General features: G+C 35.7%; 7 protein-coding genes across 7 annotated transcripts in view; 6 read left to right on the plus strand and 1 right to left on the minus strand.

The window, feature by feature from the left end:
- LOC116347769 overlaps positions 1–1,337 on the plus strand; it is a 12,872-nt gene extending 11,535 nt beyond the window's left edge. Inside the window, exons 3-8 of the mRNA XM_031778488.1 lie at positions 29–165; positions 231–324; positions 380–478; positions 539–728; positions 819–954; positions 1,068–1,337. Of these exons, the coding sequence (XP_031634348.1) occupies positions 29–165; positions 231–324; positions 380–478; positions 539–728; positions 819–954; positions 1,068–1,305 (894 nt within the window). The 3' untranslated portion in view covers positions 1,306–1,337. The remainder of the gene's footprint in view (positions 1–28; positions 166–230; positions 325–379; positions 479–538; positions 729–818; positions 955–1,067) is intronic.
- A 1,451-nt stretch (positions 1,338–2,788) lies between these two features.
- LOC116347796 (sodium channel protein Nach-like) lies at positions 2,789–4,325 on the plus strand. Its single transcript, XM_031778525.1, has 6 exons — positions 2,789–2,893; positions 2,961–3,258; positions 3,329–3,359; positions 3,750–3,943; positions 4,050–4,155; positions 4,216–4,325. Exons 1-5 carry the CDS (start codon positions 2,852–2,854, stop codon positions 4,151–4,153), a joined length of 669 nt encoding a protein of 222 aa, XP_031634385.1. The 5' UTR covers positions 2,789–2,851; the 3' UTR covers positions 4,154–4,155; positions 4,216–4,325.
- A 1,168-nt stretch (positions 4,326–5,493) lies between these two features.
- LOC116347793 lies at positions 5,494–6,433 on the plus strand. Its single transcript, XM_031778523.1, has 2 exons — positions 5,494–5,796; positions 5,883–6,433. Exons 1-2 carry the CDS (start codon positions 5,534–5,536, stop codon positions 6,091–6,093), a joined length of 474 nt encoding a protein of 157 aa, XP_031634383.1. The 5' UTR covers positions 5,494–5,533; the 3' UTR covers positions 6,094–6,433.
- Positions 6,434–6,657: 224 nt separating this feature from the next.
- On the plus strand, positions 6,658–11,555 carry LOC116347779. The gene is made up of 10 exons (XM_031778506.1): positions 6,658–6,765; positions 7,054–7,915; positions 8,793–8,968; positions 9,041–9,110; positions 9,182–9,356; positions 9,454–9,605; positions 9,668–9,877; positions 9,956–10,283; positions 10,347–11,112; positions 11,204–11,555. The coding sequence occupies exons 2-10, from the start codon at positions 7,886–7,888 to the stop codon at positions 11,223–11,225; spliced, it is 1,929 nt and encodes a 642-aa protein (XP_031634366.1). The 5' UTR covers positions 6,658–6,765; positions 7,054–7,885; the 3' UTR covers positions 11,226–11,555.
- A 1,497-nt stretch (positions 11,556–13,052) lies between these two features.
- On the minus strand, positions 13,053–14,354 carry LOC116347790 (G2/M phase-specific E3 ubiquitin-protein ligase-like). The gene is made up of 4 exons (XM_031778521.1): positions 14,236–14,354; positions 14,027–14,155; positions 13,477–13,965; positions 13,053–13,387 (listed from the first exon to the last, which is right to left on the minus strand). The coding sequence occupies exons 3-4, from the start codon at positions 13,601–13,603 to the stop codon at positions 13,113–13,115; spliced, it is 402 nt and encodes a 133-aa protein (XP_031634381.1). The 5' UTR covers positions 13,604–13,965; positions 14,027–14,155; positions 14,236–14,354; the 3' UTR covers positions 13,053–13,112.
- Positions 14,355–14,481: 127 nt separating this feature from the next.
- LOC116347782 lies at positions 14,482–15,914 on the plus strand. Its single transcript, XM_031778513.1, has 3 exons — positions 14,482–14,710; positions 14,795–15,524; positions 15,613–15,914. Exons 1-3 carry the CDS (start codon positions 14,584–14,586, stop codon positions 15,632–15,634), a joined length of 879 nt encoding a protein of 292 aa, XP_031634373.1. The 5' UTR covers positions 14,482–14,583; the 3' UTR covers positions 15,635–15,914.
- A 309-nt stretch (positions 15,915–16,223) lies between these two features.
- Positions 16,224–21,100, plus strand: LOC116347792 (protein kinase C-binding protein 1-like). The gene is made up of 9 exons (XM_031778522.1): positions 16,224–16,414; positions 16,538–16,589; positions 17,093–17,283; positions 17,462–17,534; positions 17,594–17,759; positions 17,825–17,993; positions 18,057–18,255; positions 18,444–18,942; positions 19,346–21,100. The coding sequence occupies exons 2-9, from the start codon at positions 16,548–16,550 to the stop codon at positions 20,455–20,457; spliced, it is 2,451 nt and encodes an 816-aa protein (XP_031634382.1). The 5' UTR covers positions 16,224–16,414; positions 16,538–16,547; the 3' UTR covers positions 20,458–21,100.
- Positions 21,101–27,968: the final 6,868 nt, after the last annotated feature.

The following is a 27,968-nucleotide window of genomic DNA, read 5'->3' on the forward strand; positions in this document are numbered from 1 at the left end:
TTAAAATATTTAATTTCAATTTTCTTAGTTGTGGCCAGATTGTGACGAGGTACTCATTAACATTACCTTCAATGGTAGAAAAATTGCAAACTGCAGCGAAATATTCAAGCGAGAAATAGTTTATTTCGAAGGCGTGTGCTTCATGGCCAACTCAATTTATTTTTAGTAATTATATATGAAGAAATCTAAATGGGCTAAAGAATAATGTGAATTTTATTTGATTTGTTCAGTGATTTAGATTGGGAAAAATTGCCATTGACCTTCTACAAAGACGGTGCAAAATTAAGTTTTGAAGTAATTCAGCATTGGGGTTATAGATATACGGTGCGTAATCACATCAATTTCTTTTCAAGGTGTAATTAAATAAGTTTCGCTTCAGGTTTCAGTGCATAGTCCCGATGAATTTCCGAATGTATTGATGAAGTCGATTCTGCGTTTTGAATTATATAAGGAGCAAAAATGGGATGTCAGAGTGATGGTAATTGAATCTTTCACCTCTTCTTTAATAAAAATGACGAAAAGTTAAAATACTCTTCAGACAACTCAAGTAAAAAATTCGGAAGATGTTCGAGATGTCTCGTTTGAGACGCGAAACTGCCTATTTTCGGATGAACGTTGGCCTGATGATGCATCTTTACCTTATAGTACTGTCTCGTGTTGGATTTACTTGCGGGTCTATTTTGAGCTTGAACTGTGCAATTGTACACTACACTTTGCACCGATTGAATGTAATATATTTTTGATTTAACGATTTTCTTATCAATGATGATCAATGATGATCAATGATGAGAGTGAGTCCGATTCGTTTGTTCCGACAGACAAAGATTATTACTGCAATTACACGCAAATGGAGTGCACCAAGGGCTATTTTATGGGACTTCTGGCAAATGAATATCATGATGAAGTAGAACCGTGCCCTCAGACTTGCACCGAAATGCACATTGATTTGGTGGGGTATGTCTCTTCTAAATTTTTATTGATTTTTTCCATAAATATTTTCATTATCGTTATTCAATTTCATGCATTAATTCGTAAATATTTGAATGATGCAAACATTCTATTTGCAGGTACAATAACCATTACAGGACCGAACCTTATACTCAATTCAATGAAAGCGATCCAGTAATAGCGATTTCGCCATTTTCAATTGAAGTGATTAATAAGCCAAAAGTGATAATGCGTGAAGTATCGTTCAGCGATCTCGACCTTGTTGTCACCATTGGCAGCATTATCGGTCTATTTTTTGCTGCTTCGTTTCTCAGTGTGGTTGAAACCATTTATATTTGGATTTTACGTAAATTTTAATTCACTTCATTTGCGCGCAACACGCTCACACACAAATGGATATCAATGTAATGGTAATATGGTGGAATTAGCCAAATGAAATTCGTTACAATTTCCAAGTCACGCCTTTTAAATTTATTAATATTAAATTGTTTTTTCTCACATTAAGCTAATATTCTTTTTTGAGATTATTAATTTTAATGGAATTAGAGTTTCCAACTGAATAACAATGTTTGAATATTGTTCGTTTTAAAAGTGAGAACCTAATAAATGTAAAAAAATTGGATAGTCTGTATTCAGTACGGTTATAGTCGGGCGTGAAAGTACATTGCAAAATGATTTCCGTGAGGTCTTTAAAATATTTTCGTGTCTTTTTCAAAAGTTCGTTAATTTTGAGGTGGAACAAGATTCGTCGATATTTCAAAAGTTCGTTTTTATCAAAATTTTGCGAAGAGACAAATCTCCATGGTTTCAAGCATATGACCAATAAATGTTATACTATACTCGAAAGGTTCCGATTGTATACATTTCAATTATACAACATGAACACTAGAGTTCTCAAGGAGCTACCAAACCCGACGCTGACCGAGTCTCGACACTCGAATTCTATTGGCTTCTTATTTCATTTGGCCCCAAAAATGGGTAGACGGATTCGAGTAGATAATTGTCGGGCCACGGATGGACTCGGATAACAAAAGTGTGGCTCGTTGAAAACTCCAATGAACTTTCAGATCTGACGCTTATTTCTAGATGTGTTTGGTCATTGTTGGTCGCATCCTTTTTCTACTTCGCATTTTCCATTTGCTCAAATCAATTTGTTCGATTTTTGGACGAACCATTTGCGTTCTCTCTTGAGTTGGACTATCAAGCTTGGTCGTACCGAAGGCCAGCCTTCACCCTCTGTTCCGACTATGATAATGAACGTTTTATTGAAAGATCCTATCAACTCACAACAAATAAAACCTTCAGTCACACTTCGAAAGACTATCAGGACTATCGTCATTACATGAAGTTAATAGGCTCTTTGAACGCAGAGAAAATACACCTGATCAATGAACTTGAAAATGCCACTTTGTTCCAAAATCTTAGTGGAGAAGATATGTTAAATATCGCATATAACGTAAGTGTTCTACAAGTGTTCTAGTTAATATCTTTCATCTTTCGTTGTTTATCGAAATATTTACAGGTAAAAAATAACGACACAAGAATATTTGCCAATATTTTACCTATTATAACAGAAGCTGGAATATGTTACGCGCGCACACTGTTGTACAATTACTTCAAACCAACTAACCAAACCACTGGGTGAATGAAACATATTTGCAACAAATTTCAAATCATGTTCAGACACAGAAGGTGATGAGACAACTTTAAAACTTGTTTAATCTCCTCCATGTGTCTGAGCATGACTTAAAATTGGTTGCAGTGCTGTTGCAATTGTTTGTGTTTGGATATATTTGTCATATATTGTCTGTATTTTAAAAGTTATGAAAGACAGGGTAGTAATGGCAGTTCCGCATTTAAAGAAATTGACAAATACAGTTGTCGAACGTCAGACCTCTGTAGAATGCTAACTTTTCCCGTTGTGCCTTCTGAAAAGTCGATGATTGTAAGTAGATATGGTAGTTGCAAAAATGTCGACGACACCGAGTATCAATGTATTTTCGTTTTCAAAGTATTTTCATGAATCAGACGATATGCTAAATATGCAAAGATCTCGTCAAATCGAATTTCATATGCCCAAATGGGAAAATAGACATCGGTTACATCTTGATGTGGAAATAAGTGGAGTAGTCACAACCGAGCGGTCCAAACTGTTTGGAATTGAGAGTCGTAAGTGTAGGTTTGGTGAAGAAACAACATCGAGTCACAGTTATCCAAACGGTGTGTACAAACAAAATCTGTGTCTAATGGAATGCGCCGCTAATGCAGCAGTTAAATTGTGCGGATGTCGACCATTCTTTTACAAATTGGGTGATTTAATATTGAATTGAGAATATATTCAAACTTTTTTATCAAAACCATAATATTGAGTCAATTTCAGGTTTGGGGCCATTGTGCAACGTCACTGGAATGTAAAACGCTTTGTTATTCCATAAATTTCTGTTATTATACTCGTTTAAAGCCAATACGGCTTCAGTAACGCGTATTAGAACAATTCACGCTTCGTGTTTACTCGGCACATCATCGCTGCTTTACGGAATATCAGCCGTTGAGTTCGCTGCGAACTGTCGTGATCTAATGCATGTGTTTGCTCACAGCCATACACAGTCAAAGAAAGTTCGCACAAAAGAGAATGAAACATTTACATATGGCTACTTGATGTTTTTTGACCACGTCGCAGTGAATTCTACTGCTGATATTCGCCAAAGCGAAGAAGATGTGCCTATATTCTTCTAATACGGGTAGTAAAATCGTATTGGCTTTAAACGAGTATATGTATATTTATTTTCACATCATTGTAGGATTTGTTTATCGAAAAAGAATTGGACTGAATATCGAATAAAATGTTCATGTTGGCCGCAATGCAATTCAGTTGATTACTCAATCATTCCGACAGCTAAATTCGACATTCGACAATCTGATATTTTCATAAATTCGAAAATTAAAAAGACTCGAATAAAACGAGACTTGAAATTTGGCATTCATTTTCTGATTGGTATGTTTTACTCTAATGTTTTCCTTTCAGTGGGTCACTCTTAATATTAAATTGGTTCAAAATTGAATTCTTATTTTTTTATCCTTCGCGTATGTTCCATGGAAAGTATCATTCGGCGGAGCCGCGGCACTATTTTCTGGTTGCAGTTTTATAAGCGTTGCAGAACTCATATACTATGCCGCAAGACACATAAATCAGAAATATTTTTAAAGGTGAAATTAAAAACATGTGGCCCTGATTTTACCTAATTTCTTTATGCTTTCTTTTTTAAGGCCACATATATACACGATTTCGTTTTATTGATCAACGCACGCAAAGTTTGATTTTCACCTTGGGGATAAATACATACTCTTTTGAGTGAATATACGGACTTCATTCCAACCTAATTAAAAACATAAATTTATTAATTTACACGTAGTTTGAATTCAAATCAAGTGTATAACACGTTTTTGTTCAAAGCACAATAAAATGTGTTTCATGTCATGCAACTTCTAATCGTTAATCTAATTATTTTTCGACTACTTTGAGATTAGATAACAATCATTAAAACCATGTATTTTTTTAATGATTGTTTAGTGGTTTCACGCAAAAAATCTTTCGTACGCAATTCGATGAAAAGAAACAAAATTGTGGAGTTTCCCAGTTATACAATCCAAATATTTCATTGGCGCATGTGCTTTTGAGATCAATGAAATTGAATGGATCAAAAATTGCTCATGTATGAATTGATTTTTGAATACTTTGCTTTTGCATTGAAAAGTATTTAAAGAATTCAGTTAATGTTCATTGAAGCTAAATGCTGACACAAAGATCTTTATGTCAAAACTATTTGTGATAAACAAAGCGTCCACAAACGAGGCCACAGGACATATCACATACAGCGACGCATTATTAATATGCCCCAAAATTGATTCTAATCGTGTTTTCTTCACGAAATAGGCATAAAAATACGTTTTGTGGTGAATTTTTTTTTTGGTTTAATAATTTACCTTTCCAAAACTTTTAATATAATCTAATCGGTGAGATTTAATGCCAATTACAATTTGAATGTATCGTTTTTATCATGAGATCTCATCTTTGAGATAAGATAAAAATAACAACCACATATTCTTTGTGCAATTTTAGATGAGAATTAGTGGATTCACGCAAGCAAGTCGAAACAAAAAAAATCTGTAGTCAAATTATTGTCAATATTCACAAATAACGTTTCTGAAGCTATTTCCATTCAATTTTGCAAAAATTTATCGTACGAAATTCGATGAAGAAACAAAACTGTGGAGGAATTGCTCTTTTCTAGAGTTATACAATCCAAATATTTCAATAGCGCATGTGCTATTGAGATCAATGAAAGTGAATGGATCAAAAATTGCTCAGGTATGAATTGATTTGTGAATATTTTACTATTGCACTGATTGCGTAGATTAAAAGTATTTAAAGAATTTGTTTAATGTTCGTTGAAGATAAATGCTGATACAGATAAACAGTTCACATACAACGGGCTTTATGTCAAAACTATTTGCGCAGCACAAAACCTCCAAAAACGAGGCTATACACCGAAGCAGGTGTTTGGATTTATGGTAAAAAATTCCGATGATGTCACACCACTGGTATTTGCTGCTTTTTCGATTGGTTGTCTACCAGGTATGTGTAATACTTCAGAGGGATATCGTTTCGATCTACCAAAGGAGTCAACCAGTTGCCGTGTTTTGTGATATTGACTTCTATGATTTAGTCAATGAAAGTCTCAAAGAGGTTGGAATTAATGCACAAATTTTTACATTGAATGGTGCTAAAGGTGACTCAGAAACGGTCGAAAATCTCTTTGAGAAAATAGGGACGGAGGACAGTTTTATGTAAGTTGGATTTTTTTTTACCAAGTCCCCAGAAGAGCTCGGTGTCGTAACAGGTAAAATCGTTTTGTTTTTCTCGACATTTCTAGACCCATCCAGGCCGATGGAGTCAATGATGCTGCTATAAAAATGTGTTCATCTGGTACAACAAGTCCATCCAAAGGTAGAACTTATTTAAAACTTTTATTTCACCATCAAACTTCAACTGATAGGCGCCGTCAGGGTGCCTTTTGCAGCTTTGAACGAATACAATTCTTATTTGACAAATGGGTGTGCAGTGAATGTTTATGGATTGTCTGAATTTGGATTTGTAACGAATGATTTTCCAAAAAGCGGCAAAGACACGATTGGTTAGTTAGCAAACGGTTTGGTTTTAAAAATCATTGATGAAAATGGCAATCGCTGTGGTATTGACACAGACGGTGAGCTCTGCCTTAAAAGTTTGTAAAAATTTATTGGCTATCATGGATGTGAAGAGTTGACGAAAGTGTCCATTGACGATGAGGATTTTTTTGAACTGGAGACATTAGTCATGTGGACAAAGATGGACACATATTTATCGTTGATAGAGAAAAAGATATTTTGAAATACTGCAGTCGAAAATTTTCATCACCCGACGTTGAAAGTTTACTGATTACATCACCTGAAATTGAATCTGTTTGCGTCGCTGGTGTACCTAATGATTTGGCCGGAGATTTGCCTGCTGCTCTTGTTGTGCGCAAAATCTATTCGAAAATATCTGAAAATGATATCTGTCAAATGGTCGTATGAATTTATGAACATACATAAATTGAAAATTCAACGTGAATCTCTGTATGATTAAATGTTTGCAGCTTTTTCCACAGATCATTTTCCTGATAACTGTAAGCTCCGTGGAGGTGTTTATTCCTACAACAACAAGAGGCAAAATGTTACGTAGAAAAGCAAAAAAAATTGCCATGGAAAGGTTCAACTGTACATCTGTACCTGAATGTAATTAATATTATTGTGATTCTGAAAAATAACTTTGATATACAGTTCTTGTGAATTCTATTCGCTGATAGGATAAATTAAAGTTCACAATGGTAACTAAGACATTTTTTATTTTGCATAAAAATATATTTTTGGAAAATGTTGCTTGTGCCACTAATACATGTACTAGTCAAAATAAAGACATAAATACGTGCATAAAATGTCTGCATTACAATTTGGTTTTTTTCTATTCTAGAACAAACGTTTTCTTATTAAATTTTAATTAATGCTGTTTCAATTTTTATCCAGATTTTTTTCGAAATTTCGCCTGACTGTCACTTCCATCAAAGAGAATAATATTTAAATTGGCGCGAGAATCGTGTGAATGACACAACAAAACTAGTATTGACCGGAATAGGTAATGTGAAACAAGCAGTTGCGTGTCGTGGTATAAACCATCGATAAAATTAGAGTGTGTTTAAACAACAAAACAACAAACTAAAAAATCCCAATGAAAATGTGAATATTTTTCAAAATTAGTTATGATTTTTTCAACGAACGTGTGAGCAAAAGTGTGTGGAATTTTCCAAAAATGGGCGAAATGTCAAACGAAATGAATTGTGAACAGCAAAAGTAAATTGAGCATGTCGATTCCATAAGAATTGAGCCGAAAAACTTGAGACACAAAAAAAAAGTTGTTCAGTGAACATCGCGTGTTGAAGTCCGTGCAGTTGTGTCGCAAAAAATGTGTTCTAATACGGCTCATTGTGCACCGACGGCATCACAAAAAATATGCACAGCCGGTATGACAATAAACAAAAACATGAATCTGTCCCGTTCTACCCTTATTGTCAGCTGATGAACCATTTTTCTATTCTGTGTGTATGTGTTAGTGAGAGAAGGGCCCATTACGCTCGTACGATGCCGGCGTCATTGAAACCAGAGCATCTCACACAGCATCTCACACATATACATGCGCATTGCGCAAGTTACTTTCATCGTCCGATCTCGCACTTATACATTTACGTTAATGACGATTATGTTGATGTTGATTGTGTGCTGTGCTTTGTGGGGACTTTTAGTCGTGCAAAAATAACCATAGTGACAACAACGAAACAAAAAAAATTTGCTACCAAACACCATGGCAGAATACCGTTCCGGGAAAAACAATGTAAGTTTTTTTTTTGTCATTTTATATGCAAGTGCGTAGTTTTTCTCAATTTCAACGGCTCTTCTGTACCTCAACCTATTTTTTTTGTTCGAAATTTCGATTTTTGCGCAAAGAAAAATCCAGCCGCTTCATGTGTTGTTTTTTCGTACATTTTGTTTTTAAATTCCGACCATTCGGTCGCGATATAAGATTTCTTAGATGTAAATTGTGTTTCGTCTTCATCGTTTGCTAAAAAAAAAACCACTGTTCGTTGTTGCTATGCCAATTTCGATGAAAAATATAAAAAATCACTTTTCAGTGGAAATACGGATGCGATTTTTTGTTAAATCAAAATAAACATTCCGGCAATTCAATTGATTTTTGTTTATTCGGGCATTCAATTTAGGCACCAAATAGCCAGTGTGACAGTTGCCAGCACATTAGTTTATCCTAATGCATGTTATTGCGTATTTTTTTCGTATACCAAATTGAAAGTCGGTTTGTGTGTGTATGGTCAGAAATAATTCAACCAAAGCATAAACTCCTCTAGGATTCAATGGTTTTTATCATTTATCGTGTATTTTCAACATACATTTTTATGCGATTTTCTCGAGAGTCAAGCGCAATAAGGGCACACTATATAAACGCCATCTATTAATAACCGACTAACTACAATGTAAATCAAACGTATCTGTTTCCCCTTTTTATTTACTCCCTTCCCCTCTCGCTATACTTTTACATTGTAGTTAGTCTGTTTTACAAAGATGTCGTTTCTGTGTAAGATGTGTGACGTCACAATGTATTTATATGGATAGCGCTCGACTCTCGGATTTTCTTGAACGAAATATTTCTGTCCGATTATTAATTGATAAATTTGTTTTTATTTTTTCGTTTGTAGTTCGACGAATACTGTTGGAAATGTCACAAAACCGAGCCGGGTCTATTTTGTACAGAATGCGAACGAGCATTTCACATTTCGCCGGCCTGTTCAAAATCAAAAGCAATGACTGCCGAAGCGCAGAGTTTATGGAGATGTCCCGAATGCATCAATTTTGAAAGAGATCGCGTTGAAAGGTGAGCAGTTCAAATGATGGGGTTTTTTTGTTTAAAAGTCTAACCATTTATGCAATTCATTTCAAATTTCAGCCAAATGGATCAGCCGTATTTGAATCGGGTTTTGGGTCTTGTTGCCGACGGGCTTCTTGCAGATGAATATGTAAGTGCCATGTTTCGTCATAATTCAGATATTGTTTCTACCAAAAAGGAACTACTTTTTCTCCTTTGTAGCTATGCAGCAAACTTCTGAACATTGATTTCTCGGACGTCGATGAAACCGTATTCCATCCACTGGATCTGGCAAAAATCAAGGACAAAACCACGAAGCAGCAATATCGATGCATTGCAGAATTCTCGGCCGATATTAAGTGGATTGAGCACAATGTCAAAGCACACTTGTCACGACGTGAGTATCATTTTTGCTAATTATGAGATGTATATCTATGACAGCCAGTTGAGATTGCATTTTTATTCCAAATACTTTTATTCTGTCTACACATTAGGTGACAAAGATGCCGTGGATAAGACAAAATGGTTAGTGGATTACACAAATGAAGAAATGGCATCCATTCGTATGTGTTCCGAGTGCTACTGTGAAGCGAACCAAAGACCAGATAATTGGATGGTTCGGCCTTGTCAAAAGCCCCACTTATTGGTAAAACATAGCTAGTGTGTCAGTTGACAGCACATTAATTTGTTCTACATTTTACTGCGTAGGTGTGGGCTAAACAAAAGGGATACCCATATTGGCCAGCCAAATTATGTACTGTTGACGACACAGTTGTTGGCCGTCCAATGGTCGACATCTATTTTTTCAGTGAAAATAACAAGCGATCAAGATTATCGGCCACCAACTGTCGAATCTATTCGGAAGAAAATCCTGGCAACGTTGACTCACACCAGGATGCATTAAAACTCGCAATTTATGTAAGTTGTTCTATGAATAGAATTTCTGTCTTTAAAGACCAAAAAAGACACTCTTGTTTTTAATTAAAAAAAAAACAGCAAGCCGACGAGTATCGAAAAAATCTCATCTTTAAATTCGGTTCTTTTCATTTTGGACCAAAAAACGGACGGCTAGATGTAAGAAATTTGGAGCGTCACTTATATGAAATGATTCCCGGGGCATGGAAACAATTAGGCCATGAATATGCTCCCAAACCAATATCGAAAGAACGCCGACAAACGATCGCATCGGTGAAAGGATTGTCATCAAGTGTTGGCAACGTACACTCTCGTCGTAAATCGATTGCTGCGAACACCCGACGATTAAGTCAAACTATTTCCATGGACAATAAGAAATTGTCGATGAACGAAGCCACAACAAGTTTTGGTAATTATAAAAATGACATTCTCATAAACATTTTCTCATATTTGTTATCCATATCAAATACAGATCATAGCTCATTGCGAATTGCCAAACCGAAGAAGCAAAAAATTTACGATAATTTGTCAATCAGCTCGCACAAAACAGTTAACCCACCGGCACCAATTACTTCAACGAATGTGGTGCGTCCTTTTGAAGTTCCAGCAGGCCAAAAGGCACGAAAGACATTCCCAAATACACCACACTTCATTCCAACTGTAAAAATTCCGATCGTACCATCAGCACGGGTTGAAGTCAAGCAAGAAACAAAATTGTTTGAAAAGCGAGGCGATTCGTACTTGAAAAGCGAGGTAAAGAGCGACGTGGATAGCGATGTGGTGATTAAGGAGATTCCATCGCAAACGATGACAGTCGATTCAAGTTCCATGTTCGCTATTCAAAATGCCGTGATCGAACAAAGCACGCTTCAAATGACCGAATGTATTCGTTCATCGTTGCAATCAACATTGATGAACTTTCGCGACATTCCATTGTTATCAAATAAAATGTTGCAAGAAGAGATCGATCAGTTACGCATAAAGAACGATTTATTGACGCTGGAAAATCGCAATATGAAGAGCATTTTGGATCAACACAATGAATGTATTGAGCATGAAGCCGATTTGATGACACAAATTGAAGGTCTGAATGCGATCATCGATCAATTTAAAGCCGAAAATGAACGGTTGAAACGTGATTTGGAGAGAAGCGATCTTAAGAGGAAGAAACAATGGTGCGCCACATGTGACATGCCCGGCAGCCGATACTACTGCAGCAAACCATGTGAAGATTTGGCGTAAGTTTATTTCAAATTGGACGATTTAATTTGGAACCATTGCCAATTGGAATGAATTTTAAGTAGTTTTTTATTTCTTTTGTTGTTTCAGCATGAGTTTAAACAAGAAATAAGATTTTTTCATCTCATACCAAAACGCCTTCTCATCGTACACCAGAACACCCAATCAAATATCAATGACCGACTTCAATCCAATACAAATTCCCACCATACACGATTTTTCTTATTAAGAATTAAAAAGAATTTTTAGAATTAATAAAAACTTGAATTACATTTTCATGAAAAAATGTATAAGAATTTATTATTAGTTAGATTTATAAGAAACAAATTCTGTAATATCATGTGACAGGGCCACAATGCTCATTTGTGAGCAAAAGAATTGTCTACTACGATATTCCAATTCATTAAATTCCACCAAAACCAATTTGGTTTTATTAAGACTATTTCTGTTGTTTGACTTTGTTCAATTGACTGATTGCAAATGAAAAGGAATGGAGAACAATTTTCTTCAAATACAGTGCTGTTAACTTGTGAATTTTACCACACAATGTGTCAAAGTATCAGAGAGCAACTGAAATATTCCATATTTACTAACTCACTCGGTAAATGAATGAGAGTGCAAGATATAAATGAAAAGTACCAAATTTGTTGGACCTTTAAAGAAGTGATAGCTGGTTTCAGTCAACAATCTGTTTTCTATTCTCTCTTTTATTGTTTTCAATGTCAATGCAATATGTGACCGATCGAATCTATGGCACGATCTTAAATTCAGAATATCCAGAATTTACACAAACTAATGCAGCGTAAGTGGGCACAGTGGATACTAGGACTACTGCGGCACTATTCGATCAACTGAGTTAAGCTGCAGAAGCTTTGGTCAGGAGATAAATGGGTGACCGAACATCGTATGTAGTCGTAAAATACTGTGTCAACCGTGTCTGTGTACAACAAAGGTATGGATTTCAGCACAGACACGTAAAATAGAAATCCAACGCCATATAGAATATAGCAAAATAATAAGAAATGTAGGATACAATCGGCTGATCACCGATTTATCTGAATTAACTGATCAACAGAAACCAGAAAGATAAGAATTCTTATCTGAAGGCAATGAGAGGATGTGAAGAATTCAAGTCTCTTTGAGCCGACGGTGGCGCACTGAATTTCAAAGGGGACGTCAATGTAATTTTACAACTCAAATCGAAACTAAACAGCGCGCCAATTTTAAAATTTGCTGTCATTTCCTCCCATTGTCTGAAGGCCCTATGCACTAGGAGATGAAGGAAATTAAAAAAAATGCAGCGTAAGTAATTTTCTCATTTATCTCTTTAGTGTAATCCATTCCTAACCAATTTTCAATGTAAGTCTGATTGTGATATTACATCAAATCATATAACAAATACATCAAATCATTGATTTCAGAATTTCAGTAAACAACATCAAGGCTGAATGACAGCAATGCTGACTAACATCACTTGCTCCGTAAGATCTCCGCAAAAGCTAGATCTAAGTGTGCATATTCCGCACATACACACGCAGACTCATTCTTCTTAGTTCGCCTACTTTGATTTGCGTGTCGAAACAACACGGTAAAACGAATGCATGTATCATGCGGCGGCGCACGCACGCTTAGATCCAGCTCTTGTAGAGATCTTACGGATCTATCCTATCCAAAAATCAAAGTATGTGGTCATTTCAAAATCAAAAATAAACTGAGAACTCCATGGGGCCAATACCGGGCTTAATTCTCGTCCTCAATTAAGTGGAGTGCTACTCATCCGAAAAATCTCAAGTAAATGAAGAAGGTAATTTGAAAAATAACTGTAAACACTCAGCTTTTTACGGTAAAAATCCAGAATAATCAATGTTTTTATTCAATTTCAGTTCATTCTCTAAATCTATTGATAGATGGATAGTCTAATCTAATCTAATCTGAATGAAGAAAAATCAATCATTACTGATTGCATTTTATATGCAAAAATAATTGATTATTTGCGAAACTAGTCATTTCGAAGTGGAAGCATATCGCTTTCGGTAAATTCCAGTTTCTCTTTAACTGTATTACTGCAAACGTCGCATACAAATATTTTGTCATTTTTACTTGAACTTCGGCATTCGATATGAATGCAATTATCGCCACAGAAATAGCAGCACAACACTTCCCATTTGCCACGGTCTTCTTCGTAATGAATGCCATGCGGGCAACGGCACGTCTCAGCAACGTATTTATATGTGTATCGTTCAACATCATCGTAAGCACCGTCCGCTTCCCAATCTAAATTTCGGAATTTAAAAAAATCAGCAAATTTTAAGCAATGTTGAATCGCAGCATTGAACGAACCATATAGAATCAACGTTTCTCACCTGGTTTCTTGTCTGGGCAATAAATACCACGATTCCGTAGATAGTCTTGGTAATTACCGTCGTTGTCAAGACATCCACAACTTGGGCATTTTGTTTCACGACCAGCCGTTATTGCATACTTTTGCATGCATTTTTTGTGGTAATACCGATGCCTGTAATTTGATTATAAACGCCAATTGGATTGTAGCAAATTTGGCACTTCCATAAGCTACCGTGAAAACTAAACTTTTCGGTGATTTTAACGTGCTTGTCGCAGAATGATTGGAAGTTATTGTTGAATGTGGACAAACAGTCATTTTTTTCACCGCAAATGACATGAAAAAAACGTTGACATTTTTCGTCTGCACAAGGAACTGATGCTCCTCCATTTTGACAGTATACGCATTTGGTCTCTTTATGTCGTCGTATTAGATCGCGAATGTCCTTCGCCATAAAACTGGGCATACCATTATCGTGTTCGTCTTTTTTGACCAAATTCGGTGACAACAACTGAAAGGGAACCAGTTGAAAAATCATTCAACACTTTAGCTTGGTATTTAAAAATACTTACGGCGCAAAACAAATGGATCGTAATATCTTCAACGGTCATCCACTCGAAATTTCCCAGTACACCTGTGTCGCCGAACTTGCAAATCTTACACACTCGGTCAGACGCCATTTTGATCTTGGTTTTTTTAATCTGTTAAGTAAAAGAAACAAATTTACGGATATTTTTATCGAATTGTCTTGTTGTCTTTATTCATTTTCGACTGAAATTACCATGGAAAACGAGCACTTTCACAAATCAATGTCACATTTAATTGTATCGGAAAATATTTAATATCACAAGACTGAAATTACCGTGCTGCTCCCTCAGTTTTTTGCGTCGTTGTTCTGTTGTGCAGTGCTGCGAAATGATAGCTGTTAATTGATCCATCAAAGTTGTACATTTCTAAGCTCTTTGACAGCTGTTGACTTTTCGCTCTTCGATTTGAGCTAATTTCGGGCAATCGCTGTGTTCGTTTCGAACGCATGAATTTAGTCCAGTTATGGTTATAAATATTTGAATTGACACCAGTAATCAAATTGGGAGAATTTTCAGTGAAAAATCATACATTTTCAAATAATATGAATAATATATTGGTATCAAGAGTTGGCAATGTTCCGACTCATCGTAAATCGGTTACTTTGACTCCTCGATGTCAAACGATTTCCAAGTACATTAAACAATCATCGGTGAAGGAAGCCACACCAAGTAAATATTCCAAAAAATTCCATATATTCAATCGCATTACCCATGAACATTTTTTCATGTTTATTTTATCCATATCAAATACAGATCAATTGATGAATAGCTCATTGCGAATTGCCAAACCGAAGATGCAAGAAATTTACGACAATTTGCCAATCAGCTCGCACAAAACCGTTAATCCATCGCCACCAATTACTTCAACAAATGTGGTTCGACCTTTTGAAGTTCTGGTCAGACGAAAGGCTCGAAAGTCAATCTCAAATGCACTGAACTTCATTCCAACCAAAAGAATTCCAATCGTACCATCACCACGGGTTGAAGTCAAGCAAAAAACGAAATCGTTCTTGAAAAGCGATGTGATGGTTAGAGAGATAAAATCGCAAATGGTGGTAGACGATTCAAGCTCCATGCTTGCGATTCAAAATGCCATGATCGAGCAGAGCACGTATCAAATGACCGAATGTATTCGTTCATCGTTGCGATCAACAATGATGAACTTTCACGACATTCCAGTGGATTCAAATCAAATGTTGCAGGAAGAGGTCAATCAGTTACGCATAAAGAACGATTTATTGACTCGGGAGAATCGCAATATGAAGAACGATTTGGATCAACACAATGAATGTATTGTGCGTAACACTGATTCGATGGCACAGATTAGCAGTCTGAAGGAAATGGTCGATCAAATCAAAGCCGAAAATGAACAGTTGAAGCGAACTTTGAGAATAAGCGAGCTAAGGAGAAAGAAACAATGGTGCGCCACATGTGACATGCCCGGCAATCGATACTATTGCAGCAAACCATGTAAAGATTTGGCGTAAGTTTATTTCAAATTGAACAATTTCAGTTGGAAACATTGCCAGTTGAAATGAATTTTAATTGGGTTTTTTCTTTTGTTGTTTCAGCATCTGTTTAAACCAGAAATAGGAATCATCTCATGTCAGGATGTCTTCTCAATCCATATTAAGACCTCATCACATCTCACACCGGAGCACCCAATCAAATCGACCGATATCAACGACCAAATTTCCATTTATTATAAAATAAGAAAACGATTTTTATTGACAATTTTTTTACCTTTCCGCTCACACGTAGTGTGTATTAACAGAAAAGTATTTTAGAATACATTTAATTGTACAGAATTCATTTCATTGTTCCACAAGAAGAAAATATAAATCAGAGATTTCCAAGCGAAAAAAAATCCGTAGTGATTTTCACCGAGATTCAAAAAATTAATTTTTATTTTAAAAAGAATTAATTATCTTCATTCCAGTGTTCATTTTAATTTTCCATTCGCTTTCTGAAAAATGGGTTAACCCGAAAATCGATAGGACGCGTCCTCTGACGCTAATTTCACAAAGTGTTGCGAATGACATTTCAATTGTGTGTGCATAGTGACCGATACACAATCATTCGTCCCTTTTCGCCGATAACAAATAAGCATCATCTCACACCAGCACGCGCTTAATTCATGTTAGAAATCTTCACTCCGATCATCCAATTCGATTCTGTCTCTGTGTATGCGCGTTTGTCTGTGTGCAGACGCGTTCGGTGTTCGTATTCAGTCATATGAAATTTTATCATTAGATTGGACGTGTATCGCGAAATCCAATGTAATTTTGATATTAAAGTAGAGAAAACTTTGTCTGATAGGATTTTTATCGGGAAAATCGAACTCTCTTTGGAGTCCAAAGTTTTTATTAATAGGTAATCAACGATTTTTCAAGCAAATTTCATTATTTGACCTATTAACTGTACTTTGCGCATCAAAAAAATACAAAACGCCATATTTGTTTCATAATTTTTTCACTCTGTTTGTTTCATGGGAAGGGTGACAAGCATGCAGCAATTTGGTGCAGCGACAATTCGCAGTCGAAAACAGGTAATTTTCTTCAGGTTTTTTTTCATGGTTTTTGAGACCACACAATCACCTTCGACGACAAAATCGGTACCTGTGAACTGTAAATGCTTTCTGAGACAATTGGTAACGCTGCGATTGGTTAAAGCTGTCCCTTTTAAAGGAATTCTACCATTGGTCTGCGTATTGTAAAATATATGTCTATTGTTTTCAAGCCGTATTTGTGCTTTTTATTGAATTTTGCCGAATGACAAAACAAACTTATAAAGCGGTGAATCGCACCAATTGTTCAATATTGAGTCAGCACAGTTTCGATTTTAATCTGTGGCCGAAATCTCGCATCGTAAGCACATTGTTGAATGGTTAATTTGGCATAAATCTGTCGATTAACGACGTTCATTGTCGATTGATACTAAAATGTGTCATTTTACAGATCCCAATTTAACGGATTAAGCGGCAGCGATTGTTGGTTCATTCGAAGAAATTCTAATTTGTCTCATTATTCTTTACAATGATTTTTTTTTCAGCACGAATCGGATACATATTGTTGGACATGCCATCGCGAGAAGCCAGAGCTCTCGTGTTCAACATGTGTACGTTCATTCCATATTTCATCATTATGTTCGCACGCCAAGCGGGTGTCGGAAATTGACAAGACAAAGTGGCGATGCACCGAATGTTTGGACATTGAAAATGGCGCCGAGCAACTTAAAGACAAGTAAGTGACTTTATGAAAATCTTTGCATGGTTTTGATTCGACAAAAAGCAACAATGATGATATTAAGATATTATGATAGAAGTGTGATTAATAAGCGCCATTCTGAATTTTATTTGCTAGAAAAATTGGGACATTTCGTAAAAAGCCATCCATTAATACCATTTGCAACCATTTTCAGACAAATCAGTGCCGGTAAACTGAAGGAGGTGTTGAATTACATGTACAATAAAATGATCGAACTGGAAAAAAAGGTGAGTAAAATTGGGGTGCGATCAATACAAACAGCCAATAAACCAATTTTTATTTTTAGCATATCGAACCATTCATGACCGTTGAATACCCAAGAGGTGCGGTCGTCAATACAATGGATTTGTCGACAATTCGTAAGAAGATCGAAATTGGTGCGTATAGTTGCTGTGAAGATTTTCAGTCGGACATCAAGTGGATTCTGCACAATACAAAAGTTCATCATCTGGGTAAGGGAAATGAAAAGAAGTCTTAGTGGCCTTTTTCTGAATAAGTAATTTTTTGTTCTTTGCAGCCGATTATGACATAGCTAGGTCGGCAAAGTTCTTGCTTGACTTTGTAAAGGAAAAAGTGTACTGCTTTAACATGTGCCCCGATTGCTATGCCACAAATGATGAAGGTGAAGATGAAGACTCGGAAGAACGGTTTACAATGCTGTGTTCGAGACCACATCTAATATTATGGTATTTTATTAAGTATATTAATAGCTTGTATTTCACATCTAATCTTATGGTATATTACTTAAGGGCGAAACAACGGACGTATCCGTATTGGCCAGCGAAATTGCTGAGATACAACGGTGACAATAATACTTTCGATGTTCGATATTTTGGTGGCGCTCATTTACGAGCCATTTTGCCAGTCAAAGATTGTCTGTTGTACTCACGCCAAAATCCAAGTACCTCCATTGGAAGGCTGAAGGGTTCATTGAACGAAGCGGTTAAGGTAGGACAAATGAGCTCTGACTTATTCTATTTCGATCCTATTCTAGAGATCTGGATTTCCTCTTTCTCTCTCCCTCTCTCTAGAGTCTTTCTCTTTAGACAGTTTACTCTATTACTTTTTCGCACAATTGTGGAAGTTTTGGGAAAGACGTATTTTTTCTAATTCCGACTTTTTCCTTTGATCACCAGGAAGCTGAATGCTACATCAAAAAACTGATCGCCAAATATGGTCAATTTAATCTTGCCGAACCACTATCATTCATACATGGAAATAATCTGGAGCGTCATTTATATGACACCATACCGGGTGCATGGAAAGAACTTGGTAATGCCATTGTTCCGCCACCAATCAAAAAATTGGCATCAGCTACAGTTTCACGACGAATGTCAATGCCTGCAAAACGATCTAGACGCGTATACTCAACGTTAGAACCGTCGGCCGTCGAAGTGATCGCCTCAGGACGAGTCATTACGCGACGAATGTCAACGATCATTGATGTACAAAATGAGCCCACAAAAGCAGCAAAGCCCATCGAATCTGAAGAAAAAAAGCCTACAAAAACGGCAAAATCCACCGAATCGACCAAGAAAGCAAGACCAAGACCATACCGGCGTCAATCAGTTCAATGTGAACGTTCAGTTATAATGACCGTTTCATCTGCACTAACGAGAGACACAAAAAACAATGGTAAGACACTAGCAACGATCAGCAAGCGTTCAGGATCGCATACATTTATGCGATACATTGAATGATGCATGCATCGTTTGATGCGAATCAAATAACGCAAACACAACGCTAACGATGTCGCTATGAGTACGGACCTGACAGCGCACCACGTGCTTATATGATACACGTAATGATGTGAATGTTCAATAAAGCAAGACCGTCGTGTGCTACTAGATCCGCACGTACAACGACAGCGTTAGCGTTATTTGATGCGCATGAAATGATGCATGCATCATTCAATCTATCGCATAAATGTATGCGATCCTGAACGCTTGACGATCAGTGCATTTTATGTACTGAATCAATTGATTCCAATGACTTTCCCTTTGGTACAAAGTGTTTTAAATAATTTTCTATTCCATAGACCCGATTGCTTCAACAAGTCGGTTGCCACCAATATCACCGACGAAGTCGGCTCAAAAGCGAAAACTGAGCCAAAATGGTGATGCGTCGCTCCCGAACTTTTCACGTGAGACGGAATTATCAACATCAACGATTATTTCTGGTGAAAATGCCAGTCTGAATCTCAGCGATGATAATGGTTCTGTATTCAAAGTACCGTTGATACCAAAGCGCCGAAAATTGTCATCAAATGTGCTCAAAGATAAAACGATTGTCAAAGCTCAGTCAACGTTCAATACTCATACTATGAATGAATTATCTACACCAAATCCGACGCGCAAAACAATCCAAAATACACAGGTGACCGATCCATCTTCGACGGTGCGAAAAATCCAATTGACGCCAGAAATGTCAAATTTGTGCAAGACGGTGATTGAGAAAAGTGCTCAAAAAATGACGGAAAGTGTTCGACTATCGCTCACAGAAACATTATTCGATTTTTTGAATACATCGAAGCCGGGCGAACAAATCCAATTATTGCAGGAGCAATTGGAAAATCAGCGAAAAACTTTCAATGAATTGATTCAAAATCTTCGAGCTCAAAATCAGAATTTAAAGGTAAATCTCAAAAAATACAAGGATAAATGTAATTCGGTGAATAAGATGGAAGGTCAAAATGTCATTGAAACGAACATGAAAGTGGCTCTTATCAACGACGAATTGGAAAAGTCCAAAGTTGAAATCAACGAACTCAACGGCCGTATGAACACAATGTCAACAAAAAATGCATTCATGACTACAACGGTGGCCAAATTGCAAGCGGCAAATAATGATTTGTCCAATAACCTGAAAATTACCGAAGCGACGAACGCACGATTGCTTAATGTCAACGCAAATTTAATGAACACCAATGCCAAATTGAACGATATCGTAAATATTTTGAAGGCAGAAAAGACGGCAATGGCCGAAAAAATGAAAGCATTAGAATTGAATTACAGCATTGCCAAGCAGAAGACGTTCGAGCAATGTGCCAAAAAGGTCACCGAAACCAAACAGCAACAGTGGTGCGCCACGTGCGGCATACCAGGCGGACAATACTTTTGCAGTGCAGATTGCAAACTCTACTTTCGATAAGATTAGAATTAGGGTCCCATTTTCATCGAATTATTATGAACACTTGTCAAAACCAATTTGGCATTCCAAGAACGATTATTATTTGTTAATTAGCAAAGACAAAAAAATTAAGTACTATTAGGTAGTTTAAGTAGATTAAGGATAATGATTCAAATAGCCAATCAATGAACAACTAAAAATTACAGTCGAAAAGTTTTCATTTCCATTGATATGTCTGCATCTGAACTCAATTGGTATAAGTTTTGTTTTGCAGTTTTAAGTCGTAAATTGTACACACGTAGTATTAGCGACAGCCCATAAAATAATGTTTTCTTTTTCAGTACACCATTTTTCCAAATGTTAGATAATTATTGCTTGTCAATTTTTAGTGTTTGAAGTATTCGATTCAAATGTATTGGCCAAATTTGTATACCAATCTTTTTTTTAAAACAAAATCTCAAGTAGATAAGTTTTTTGTGTACTATTTGTATTAAACGAACATATCGATTTGTTGAAAACAATCGAACTAGAAATTAAAACAGATTCCAAAGTTATTTTCAAAAGAGAGAATCAACATCGCATTGAATACAGCGACTACCTAAACTCATTCAGTACAAAAAGACCAATTTGTTCTCAATAAATATGCTATCAATTGACTATTTTATTTTGGTATTTTATTCTTCTCTTGTTGAACAATCCATAGGTCCAGCTTAACGCCATTGGTAACCTGGAAACTATTTAGAGCCCATTTTTAACAATTCTGATGAAAATTGCCCTTTTCCATTATATTTTTCTAAGAAATTTAATTTTCTTCATAGTTTTAGTTTAAAATCGTAAATTTTCATATGAAGTATAGATGAAAAAAAGGTCTCAAAAAGTTCATTTGATTTCTTTTTAGTGGTAGTTGCATAAATAGTTTCAGCTATATAATGAGAACACTGCCCACCACTTTTTGATATATGGAATATTTGGAGGTAGTTCCGTTTAAAGAGATGTAAAGTAGATATTTTCAATTCTCCGAAAAGTGACCGTAATTGACTTGATCACTTTTTGACCATAACTTCTATTGTTTAACGTCTTTAAACTAATATGGTAAAAATCTTGTGAGATTATTTAATTTTAATTTGGGGCGTTCCATTGTTCTTATCTCTTATTAGCGCTAATTATAGCACTCATTACAGTGCTGCTAATTATAGGGCTCGTTAAATGTCATGTTGTTGTTTTAAGATGAATGAAGCATAAATACTAAGGAGATAACAGAACGGACATTTAGTTTGTGTTCGATTCTAGAAGAGTTAACATCGTTTGTTCCTACAAGCTTAGTTGTATATTAATTTTGCAATCGTTCACATTTCGTTTTTGTGAATCTTACAAGTGATTTATTTGAAATTAATTTTTGTTTGTGCTCATTGATTTAAATCCTTTAGATCATTGGAAATGTCAGACAATCAAAGAAAATCGAGTCTAGAATCCTACGGTCAACCTCAATCCAAACGTCGTCGAATTGATACCACCGATCAGTTGAGAACAACATGCTTAAGTGATTTAAATATTGATTGTCTCGAGCTAATTTTCAACCGCTTGAGCGTAAAGGATTTGTTGAGTGTTGCAGATACAAACTCAAGAACGAGAATCGCCGCCGAGTTCTTGTTCTCTCATCGATACAGCAAAAAAGTGGTCAATCTCGATATGGAGGGTTGTTGTTTGCCATGCATAAAACTGGAAAACAATGAAATATATGTGCAAGGTTTCCGATTTTCCCTGCAGATACTGCGATGCTTTGGAGATTTGATATCCAAACTCCATATTAGTTTCAATCCAAGTCCGAGTTATTTACAAAAAACAACGCAAATCTTCGAGTACATAAATAGATATTGTGCTAAGACATTGAAAGAGATTGTAATTCAAGGACTGCTGAATTTTCCGGACACTATATTTGACAAAGTATTTGGTGAAGTTGAAAAAGTTGAATTCCGATTTTGCGACATGAATAAAATAATACAAAAATTAGATGGATGGTTTCCGAAAATGCAAAGTTTGAAGCTGTTCCGAAATAAAGAGATCAATGATATAACAATGAAGCGATATTTTCCACATTTAATTGAACTGGAATTCATTTTTGATCATCTTCACCAGCTAGTGACGGAAAAGAGCGTTGAAAATATTTGCAAATCAAATCCACAAATTCGGCGTTTAACATTGGGTAATAATGTAGATTTACAACCTATTCACGCTATGAGCAAACATCTTCAGCAACTTGAATGCCTTACCATTAAATCCATGTGTGAGTTTTTCTCATATTTCAATCAATCCGTTAATTTCAAATCGGTGAAAATGGCCCATTTATCACTGAACTATTTTCGTTTGCAACCGTCAAAAATTCCGCTTTCATTCGATCGACTTGAAGAGTTTAGCCTAAACACTTTTAAACACCAATTGGACGATAAAATGATGGATTTTTTCGCTGCGCATCCTTTGATTAAAAAATTGACCTTAATCGTACCGAACGATCATATTAACGAGAAACACAGAACAAAGCTGTTTGCTGCATTGCCAGCGATGGAAGAGCTGAACTTGCCAGAATCTGGCATTTCGAATGAGGACGTATCTTTTTATTTAAAACAATCGCTGAACATATTTACATTCAAACCGGGCAAAACATTCGATTTTGACGCAATGGCAGTTCACTTGAAGGATGAATGGGAAGCCTCGTTCGTGCGTGGTCAATACATGGTGCGACGTAAGAGTGCTCATTTAAATTAAATTCAAATTGTAAATGATTTTGTAAGCAATGTTCAATAAATATCACCGTTTTCAAATAAAAGAAGAACACTTTGAACACATGTACAATGAACATAATGAAATATTTGGTATTTTTAATTTATTTTTTGTTTTTAGATTTGAAAAGATGTTCGATAGCCAGTATCACACACTCACACAAATGCTTAATACATTTTGATATTTGATGATGTTTGGTTCTGTTTGAAACAATGTGTCTATGAGTTTTTTAACATATTTTCCTCAAATAATTTTCTAGATATTATTTTTGTGCATTGGGCTCAGAAATCCGAAAAAATAGGTTTTAAGTTGATACCTTGAGTTATGCGTGTCACAAGCAATCCGCAAATGATTTTAAATCTTTGTTTTAAAAAACCATTGAAATTATTTTGACTTTTTATCGAATTTTTATTGTTTTAACTTTATTTTGTAAAAGCAATTCGGTTACTATTATATAACTCATGGGGCGAATCACGCTAGTGAATACTAGAAAAACTAGTAAATCTAGTGCGAAGAATGACGTCACAAACGAAGCCAACTTCACACTACTGAGAGCCAACTTCACGCACTTGAATTTTCTAGTTTTCTAGTGAAATCTTATCAAAAACTAGATGCACTAGAATTTCGTGATTGAACCCATGATATAACTAAAGGAAATACTAAAAGAAAAGAAAAGTTTAACGAATTGGTGCAATAGTTCAAGTGCCATTGTACGTGCAGCTATAATATGTTGTGAATAAACGTTCGTGCTTTGTGTGGGGGAATCATTTAACTGCCGAATACCAGCGCCGAACATTGAGTGCCTGCGTATTTTGTCGTAAAGTCTATAGCCTTTTCCGCTGTTATTGCCGTGTAGCTATAGTATTCCGTGGCGTTCCATGTGCTCTTCGGTGACTTTTGGTTCGTAATGGCGGGTACGCTGCCGGTATCCGTAAATGTACCAGTACCTTTATCATCCAACATGCCTTTTCTGGCGCTGCCCGTGCCAAAATAATTATTCTCTGAAATGATCTTAGCGTTGGTCGCCAGTGTGAAGCCCAGTTCGAAATTGTTAATGTAGTTACTATAAGCGTGAAAATATCCATAGCGCATCAGACCCGGTGCTCTAACCTGCATGTTTTCGAAACGGTTATTGCAGATGGTCAAATGAGGAAAACCGTCATACAATGCATTATTGTCATCTTGCGGGTGGCCCAAAATCAGCCCGTATTTGTGGTTGACGAAATAGCAATTGCTTATGGTGGCGTAGTCGGCCCTTTCGCCAATATAAAGAAGTTTGTCTGTACTGCCATCGGTGGTATTCCATGTGTGACCAACGAAGGAGCAGTGATCGATCCAATATTTGATGCCGTAGTTCAGATATAACTGAATATCATCGTTGGCATTAATATCCGCAGAATGTTGGAAAATTAAGTTTTGAAATACGATATTTTGCGATTTGGAAGTAGCACGAAGATGGATATTATAGAGTGTACGGCTTTTAAATGAACCTATGATGGATTTATTCGATCCCATTTTAACTTTAGTAAGATTTGATGCTTTGATGTCACTGTTGATCACCAACACTCGGGCGGTGCTGTCGCCGATGTATTGGATAAGTTCCGCCAGTGTGTTGATCTCCACCACGCTGCCATTCCATCCACCAGTAACGCCGCCTGCTTTCGCAAAACCTACCATACCATTAGTTTGGCCCGTTGGATAAGAAAGCGTAAGGATTTCTGAAAAAAAAAAATGCTTAGTAAATCCACGTTTCACCTTCCGAACATGAACGATTTTTCTTCAATTATTTTTACATGTCATGGACATTGGACACATTCGAATTGTCTTACCGCGCACCACGAGAAATAAAACCAGAAATTTACATTTTAAAGAATTCATCTTTTGTTTGATTCTTGAAGTAAATGATGCTTCACAAGAGAAGTTTCAAATATATTTGATAAAATGTATCCATTTTTCTGGATTTAAATATTAAAATTCCCTATTTATGATACCAGTGATAGTGGTGATATTATCACCATGATAATGAAAACTTTTGAGCAATTCATAATAAACAAATGGAAGAAATAGTATGCCATTGAAAAGAACAAGAAAATAGAAAATACACCTTTTTGTCCCTTTATTATATATCGAACGATTGTATTGCTGAATTGTTTCGATAGTAAGATCTACATTGCGATCTACGGTTGTAATTTAAACTGGCTGTATTTGAAATTTCGTTTGAATATGATTGATATAGACACGATTGTTAGATAAGAGACAAAAAGATGTAATTTCAGATCGCTTTTTCCTCTCATTTATCGTGTTTCTTTGCGCAAAAATTTATAGAAGTTGACTATGTAGAAGAAAACAATTGATATGGTTTGTCAGTTTATCAAATATTGATTAGCAATACAATTGTTTCTAGAACACAAGCAATTATCTATAATAATTAAAAAATTTGCAATACAAATAGTTGTAGATTGTACTATAGTATACATTTGCATCGCCATTGCTTCATGTGTTAACAATAATAATAAGAAGAATATTTATTCACCGCTAAAACTGGCTGAATCTTTTGAGTTTGTACATTATTTTTTATACAATTTTGTATCTCCCACCCCTAATTTTGATTGAAATCTCTTCAAACTTTCAGAATGTCATTTTTTTGTGTAAAAAATAGTCTGTGCAAAGTTTCACGTCATTACGGTACACACTGCAATTATGTTCCATAAAAGACTGTATAAAATGCAAAACTGTAGCACAGCTAGCACCACTACGTACAACTATGGAGTTCTAGTCTGTTGTTTGTAACTGAGCAAAAGTCTTTTCACTGGTGGGAAGAAACTTAGTATAGATTACATTGAATTCCGTCGTGGCGCTAGCTGTGTTAAACTTTAAGCATAATTTCGGTACGTTACGGTAGCACAAAAGCATGGCTCCCATATAAAAATAAAAATTTTCACGGTTTTTTTCAAAGAAACTCTGTTAAAATTTAATTGTATCTCAAAATTAACGTCGGATTCGGGTTTCTCGTGCCGAAAAAACGCTCAATACATATTTTTGAGTGTTTAAGTCTACATTAAGTATGACTTTTGGACGGAAATTGGACTCTTTTTCATAGGTATCACTCCAGGCATTACATTTTTTTCTATCAACCAAAATCGCTCAAAATCTAATGATTTCTATCCCTTGGGACCCCCAATCATCCTGTACAGTCAGATTTTAAAAAAAATTTGTGGGGGGTGAGATGATCGATGGACAAATTTTGCGTACAGAGGACAACGTACAGAGACGACGTACGACGTACCACATGGAAGCGACCCACAACAACCATGCTCAAAATGGCCAGATTCGGGTTCTCTGACCTCAGAAACGTCCAGAAAACATGTTTTTGAGATGTCGTAAATTTTGATCCATTGCATTACTTTCCCCTTACACACTAGGTGTGTGGGGAAAAGTAGCATATGCATTTTGTAAAGCGTATTATGTTGAATACCCTGGCTTGATAACATGAACATTAAATAAAGTGTCATTTGACTAAACGTTCACTAATATTTGTATTATTTGAAGTCAATTAAAATGTGTTCATAAACATTGCTTTAAAACCAAATCAAATAAATATTGTGACAATTTCAATAGATGATAGAAGTGGGTTTTGTGGACGTCATCACGCCAACTCGTTACTCCCAACACCATTACGATGTTACATTTTTGCATCTGAATCGAAGCGATAATAAATTAAAATGAAATGGCAATCTATTTATATTTTCAATTTGAACAATTAGATTGAAATTAAAAAGTGATTGTGTAAAATTGTGATGATGATTTTTCGCGACCAAATTTTGATTGGTTGTCGAATTGATAATTGACAGAATTTTAAAGAATATTTGATTAAATCGATAATTAATTTAATTAAAAAGTTTCTCGGTCACATTTCATCAGATGCACATCATGCACATGACAATACATTAATTTGTGCACGTTCTACATTTTTAGCTTTTACACGCCATAAATGCATATTCGGTTCGATAAACTTGTTTAATTGTATCGAACGTGGTCCAAACATATCACAGAAAATAATTGTATTTGAGAGCATGAATGCGTTGTTGAAAACAAAAAAAAATAATGCAAAATTCCATCGAACCCAAATTGGTCGCAGTGCATTAATACAATGAAGTAAATTTATTCCTCACTTCCATCCGTCTCTATTTATTTTTCTCTCTCCAATTTTTGTTGAAAATAATCCATCACAAATTGAGAGTAAATTCACAGTAAAATAATATTCATTCAACCGAAATTAACATCAAATTAATATTATCAAAATGTATCAGTCAACAGTCAAAAACAACAGTTCTTCCCTAACATTTCGATGCGAAAATCGTTGGAAAAATTGACAATGATGGAAAGAGGCGTGCATGTAAATGACAACGCGCAAACAGTATAGAATCCAATGAATAAGTTAAAACCACAATTTTAAGAGAGAATCGGACTTTTTTGGTTTTTATTCATTTCGCTTTTTTTCGATCTTTGCCAAATTTCAAAAGTTAACAGCAAACGAATGTTTGACCAGAGGCGATTGAAAATATTCAATAAACTTCGCCGCCTTACATCGTGGTGAGCTGGAATCTTGCATATGTTGCAGCTAGGGGGTAGACACCAATTCAAAATGACAAATCTATGTTAAAATACTCAATTGTATAATTTCATTGATTCCAACGATTCCATTAGAATTATAATAAAAAACACAAAACTCACAAATCCGAAGAATCCTAAGG

The sequence above is a fragment of the Contarinia nasturtii genome, unplaced genomic scaffold, assembly GCF_009176525.2.
Source record: "Contarinia nasturtii isolate CC-2019 unplaced genomic scaffold, AAFC_CNas_1.1 Cnas_scaffold_2108, whole genome shotgun sequence".
NCBI lineage: Eukaryota > Metazoa > Arthropoda > Insecta > Diptera > Cecidomyiidae > Contarinia > Contarinia nasturtii.

Coding starts and splice junctions, on each gene's coding strand:
- LOC116347779 (XM_031778506.1), top strand. CDS start 7,886: ATGGCAGAATACCGTTCCGGGAAAAACAAT. Junction 9,878..9,955: donor CATTAAAACTCGCAATTTAT/GTAAGTTGTTCT, acceptor AAAAAAAAACAG/CAAGCCGACGAGTATCGAAA. Junction 10,284..10,346: donor CGAAGCCACAACAAGTTTTG/GTAATTATAAAA, acceptor TATCAAATACAG/ATCATAGCTCATTGCGAATT.
- LOC116347790 (XM_031778521.1), bottom strand. CDS start 13,603: ATGCAAAAGTATGCAATAACGGCTGGTCGTGAAACAAAATGCCCAAGT. Junction 13,388..13,476: donor TTGCCCAGACAAGAAACCAG/GTGAGAAACGTT, acceptor TCCGAAATTTAG/ATTGGGAAGCGGACGGTGCT.
- LOC116347796 (XM_031778525.1), top strand. CDS start 2,852: ATGCTAACTTTTCCCGTTGTGCCTTCTGAAAAGTCGATGATT. Junction 3,259..3,328: donor ACCATTCTTTTACAAATTGG/GTGATTTAATAT, acceptor AGTCAATTTCAG/GTTTGGGGCCATTGTGCAAC. Junction 3,360..3,749: donor TTGTGCAACGTCACTGGAAT/GTAAAACGCTTT, acceptor ACATCATTGTAG/GATTTGTTTATCGAAAAAGA.
- LOC116347793 (XM_031778523.1), top strand. CDS start 5,534: ATGATGTCACACCACTGGTATTTGCTGCTTTTTCGATTGGTTGTCTAC. Junction 5,797..5,882: donor GGGACGGAGGACAGTTTTAT/GTAAGTTGGATT, acceptor CGACATTTCTAG/ACCCATCCAGGCCGATGGAG.
- LOC116347792 (XM_031778522.1), top strand. CDS start 16,548: ATGCAGCAATTTGGTGCAGCGACAATTCGCAGTCGAAAACAG. Junction 16,590..17,092: donor CAATTCGCAGTCGAAAACAG/GTAATTTTCTTC, acceptor TTTTTTTTTCAG/CACGAATCGGATACATATTG. Junction 17,994..18,056: donor AGACCACATCTAATATTATG/GTATTTTATTAA, acceptor ATATTACTTAAG/GGCGAAACAACGGACGTATC.
- LOC116347782 (XM_031778513.1), top strand. CDS start 14,584: ATGAATAATATATTGGTATCAAGAGTTGGCAATGTTCCGACTCATCGT. Junction 14,711..14,794: donor GGTGAAGGAAGCCACACCAA/GTAAATATTCCA, acceptor TATCAAATACAG/ATCAATTGATGAATAGCTCA. Junction 15,525..15,612: donor AAACCATGTAAAGATTTGGC/GTAAGTTTATTT, acceptor TTGTTGTTTCAG/CATCTGTTTAAACCAGAAAT.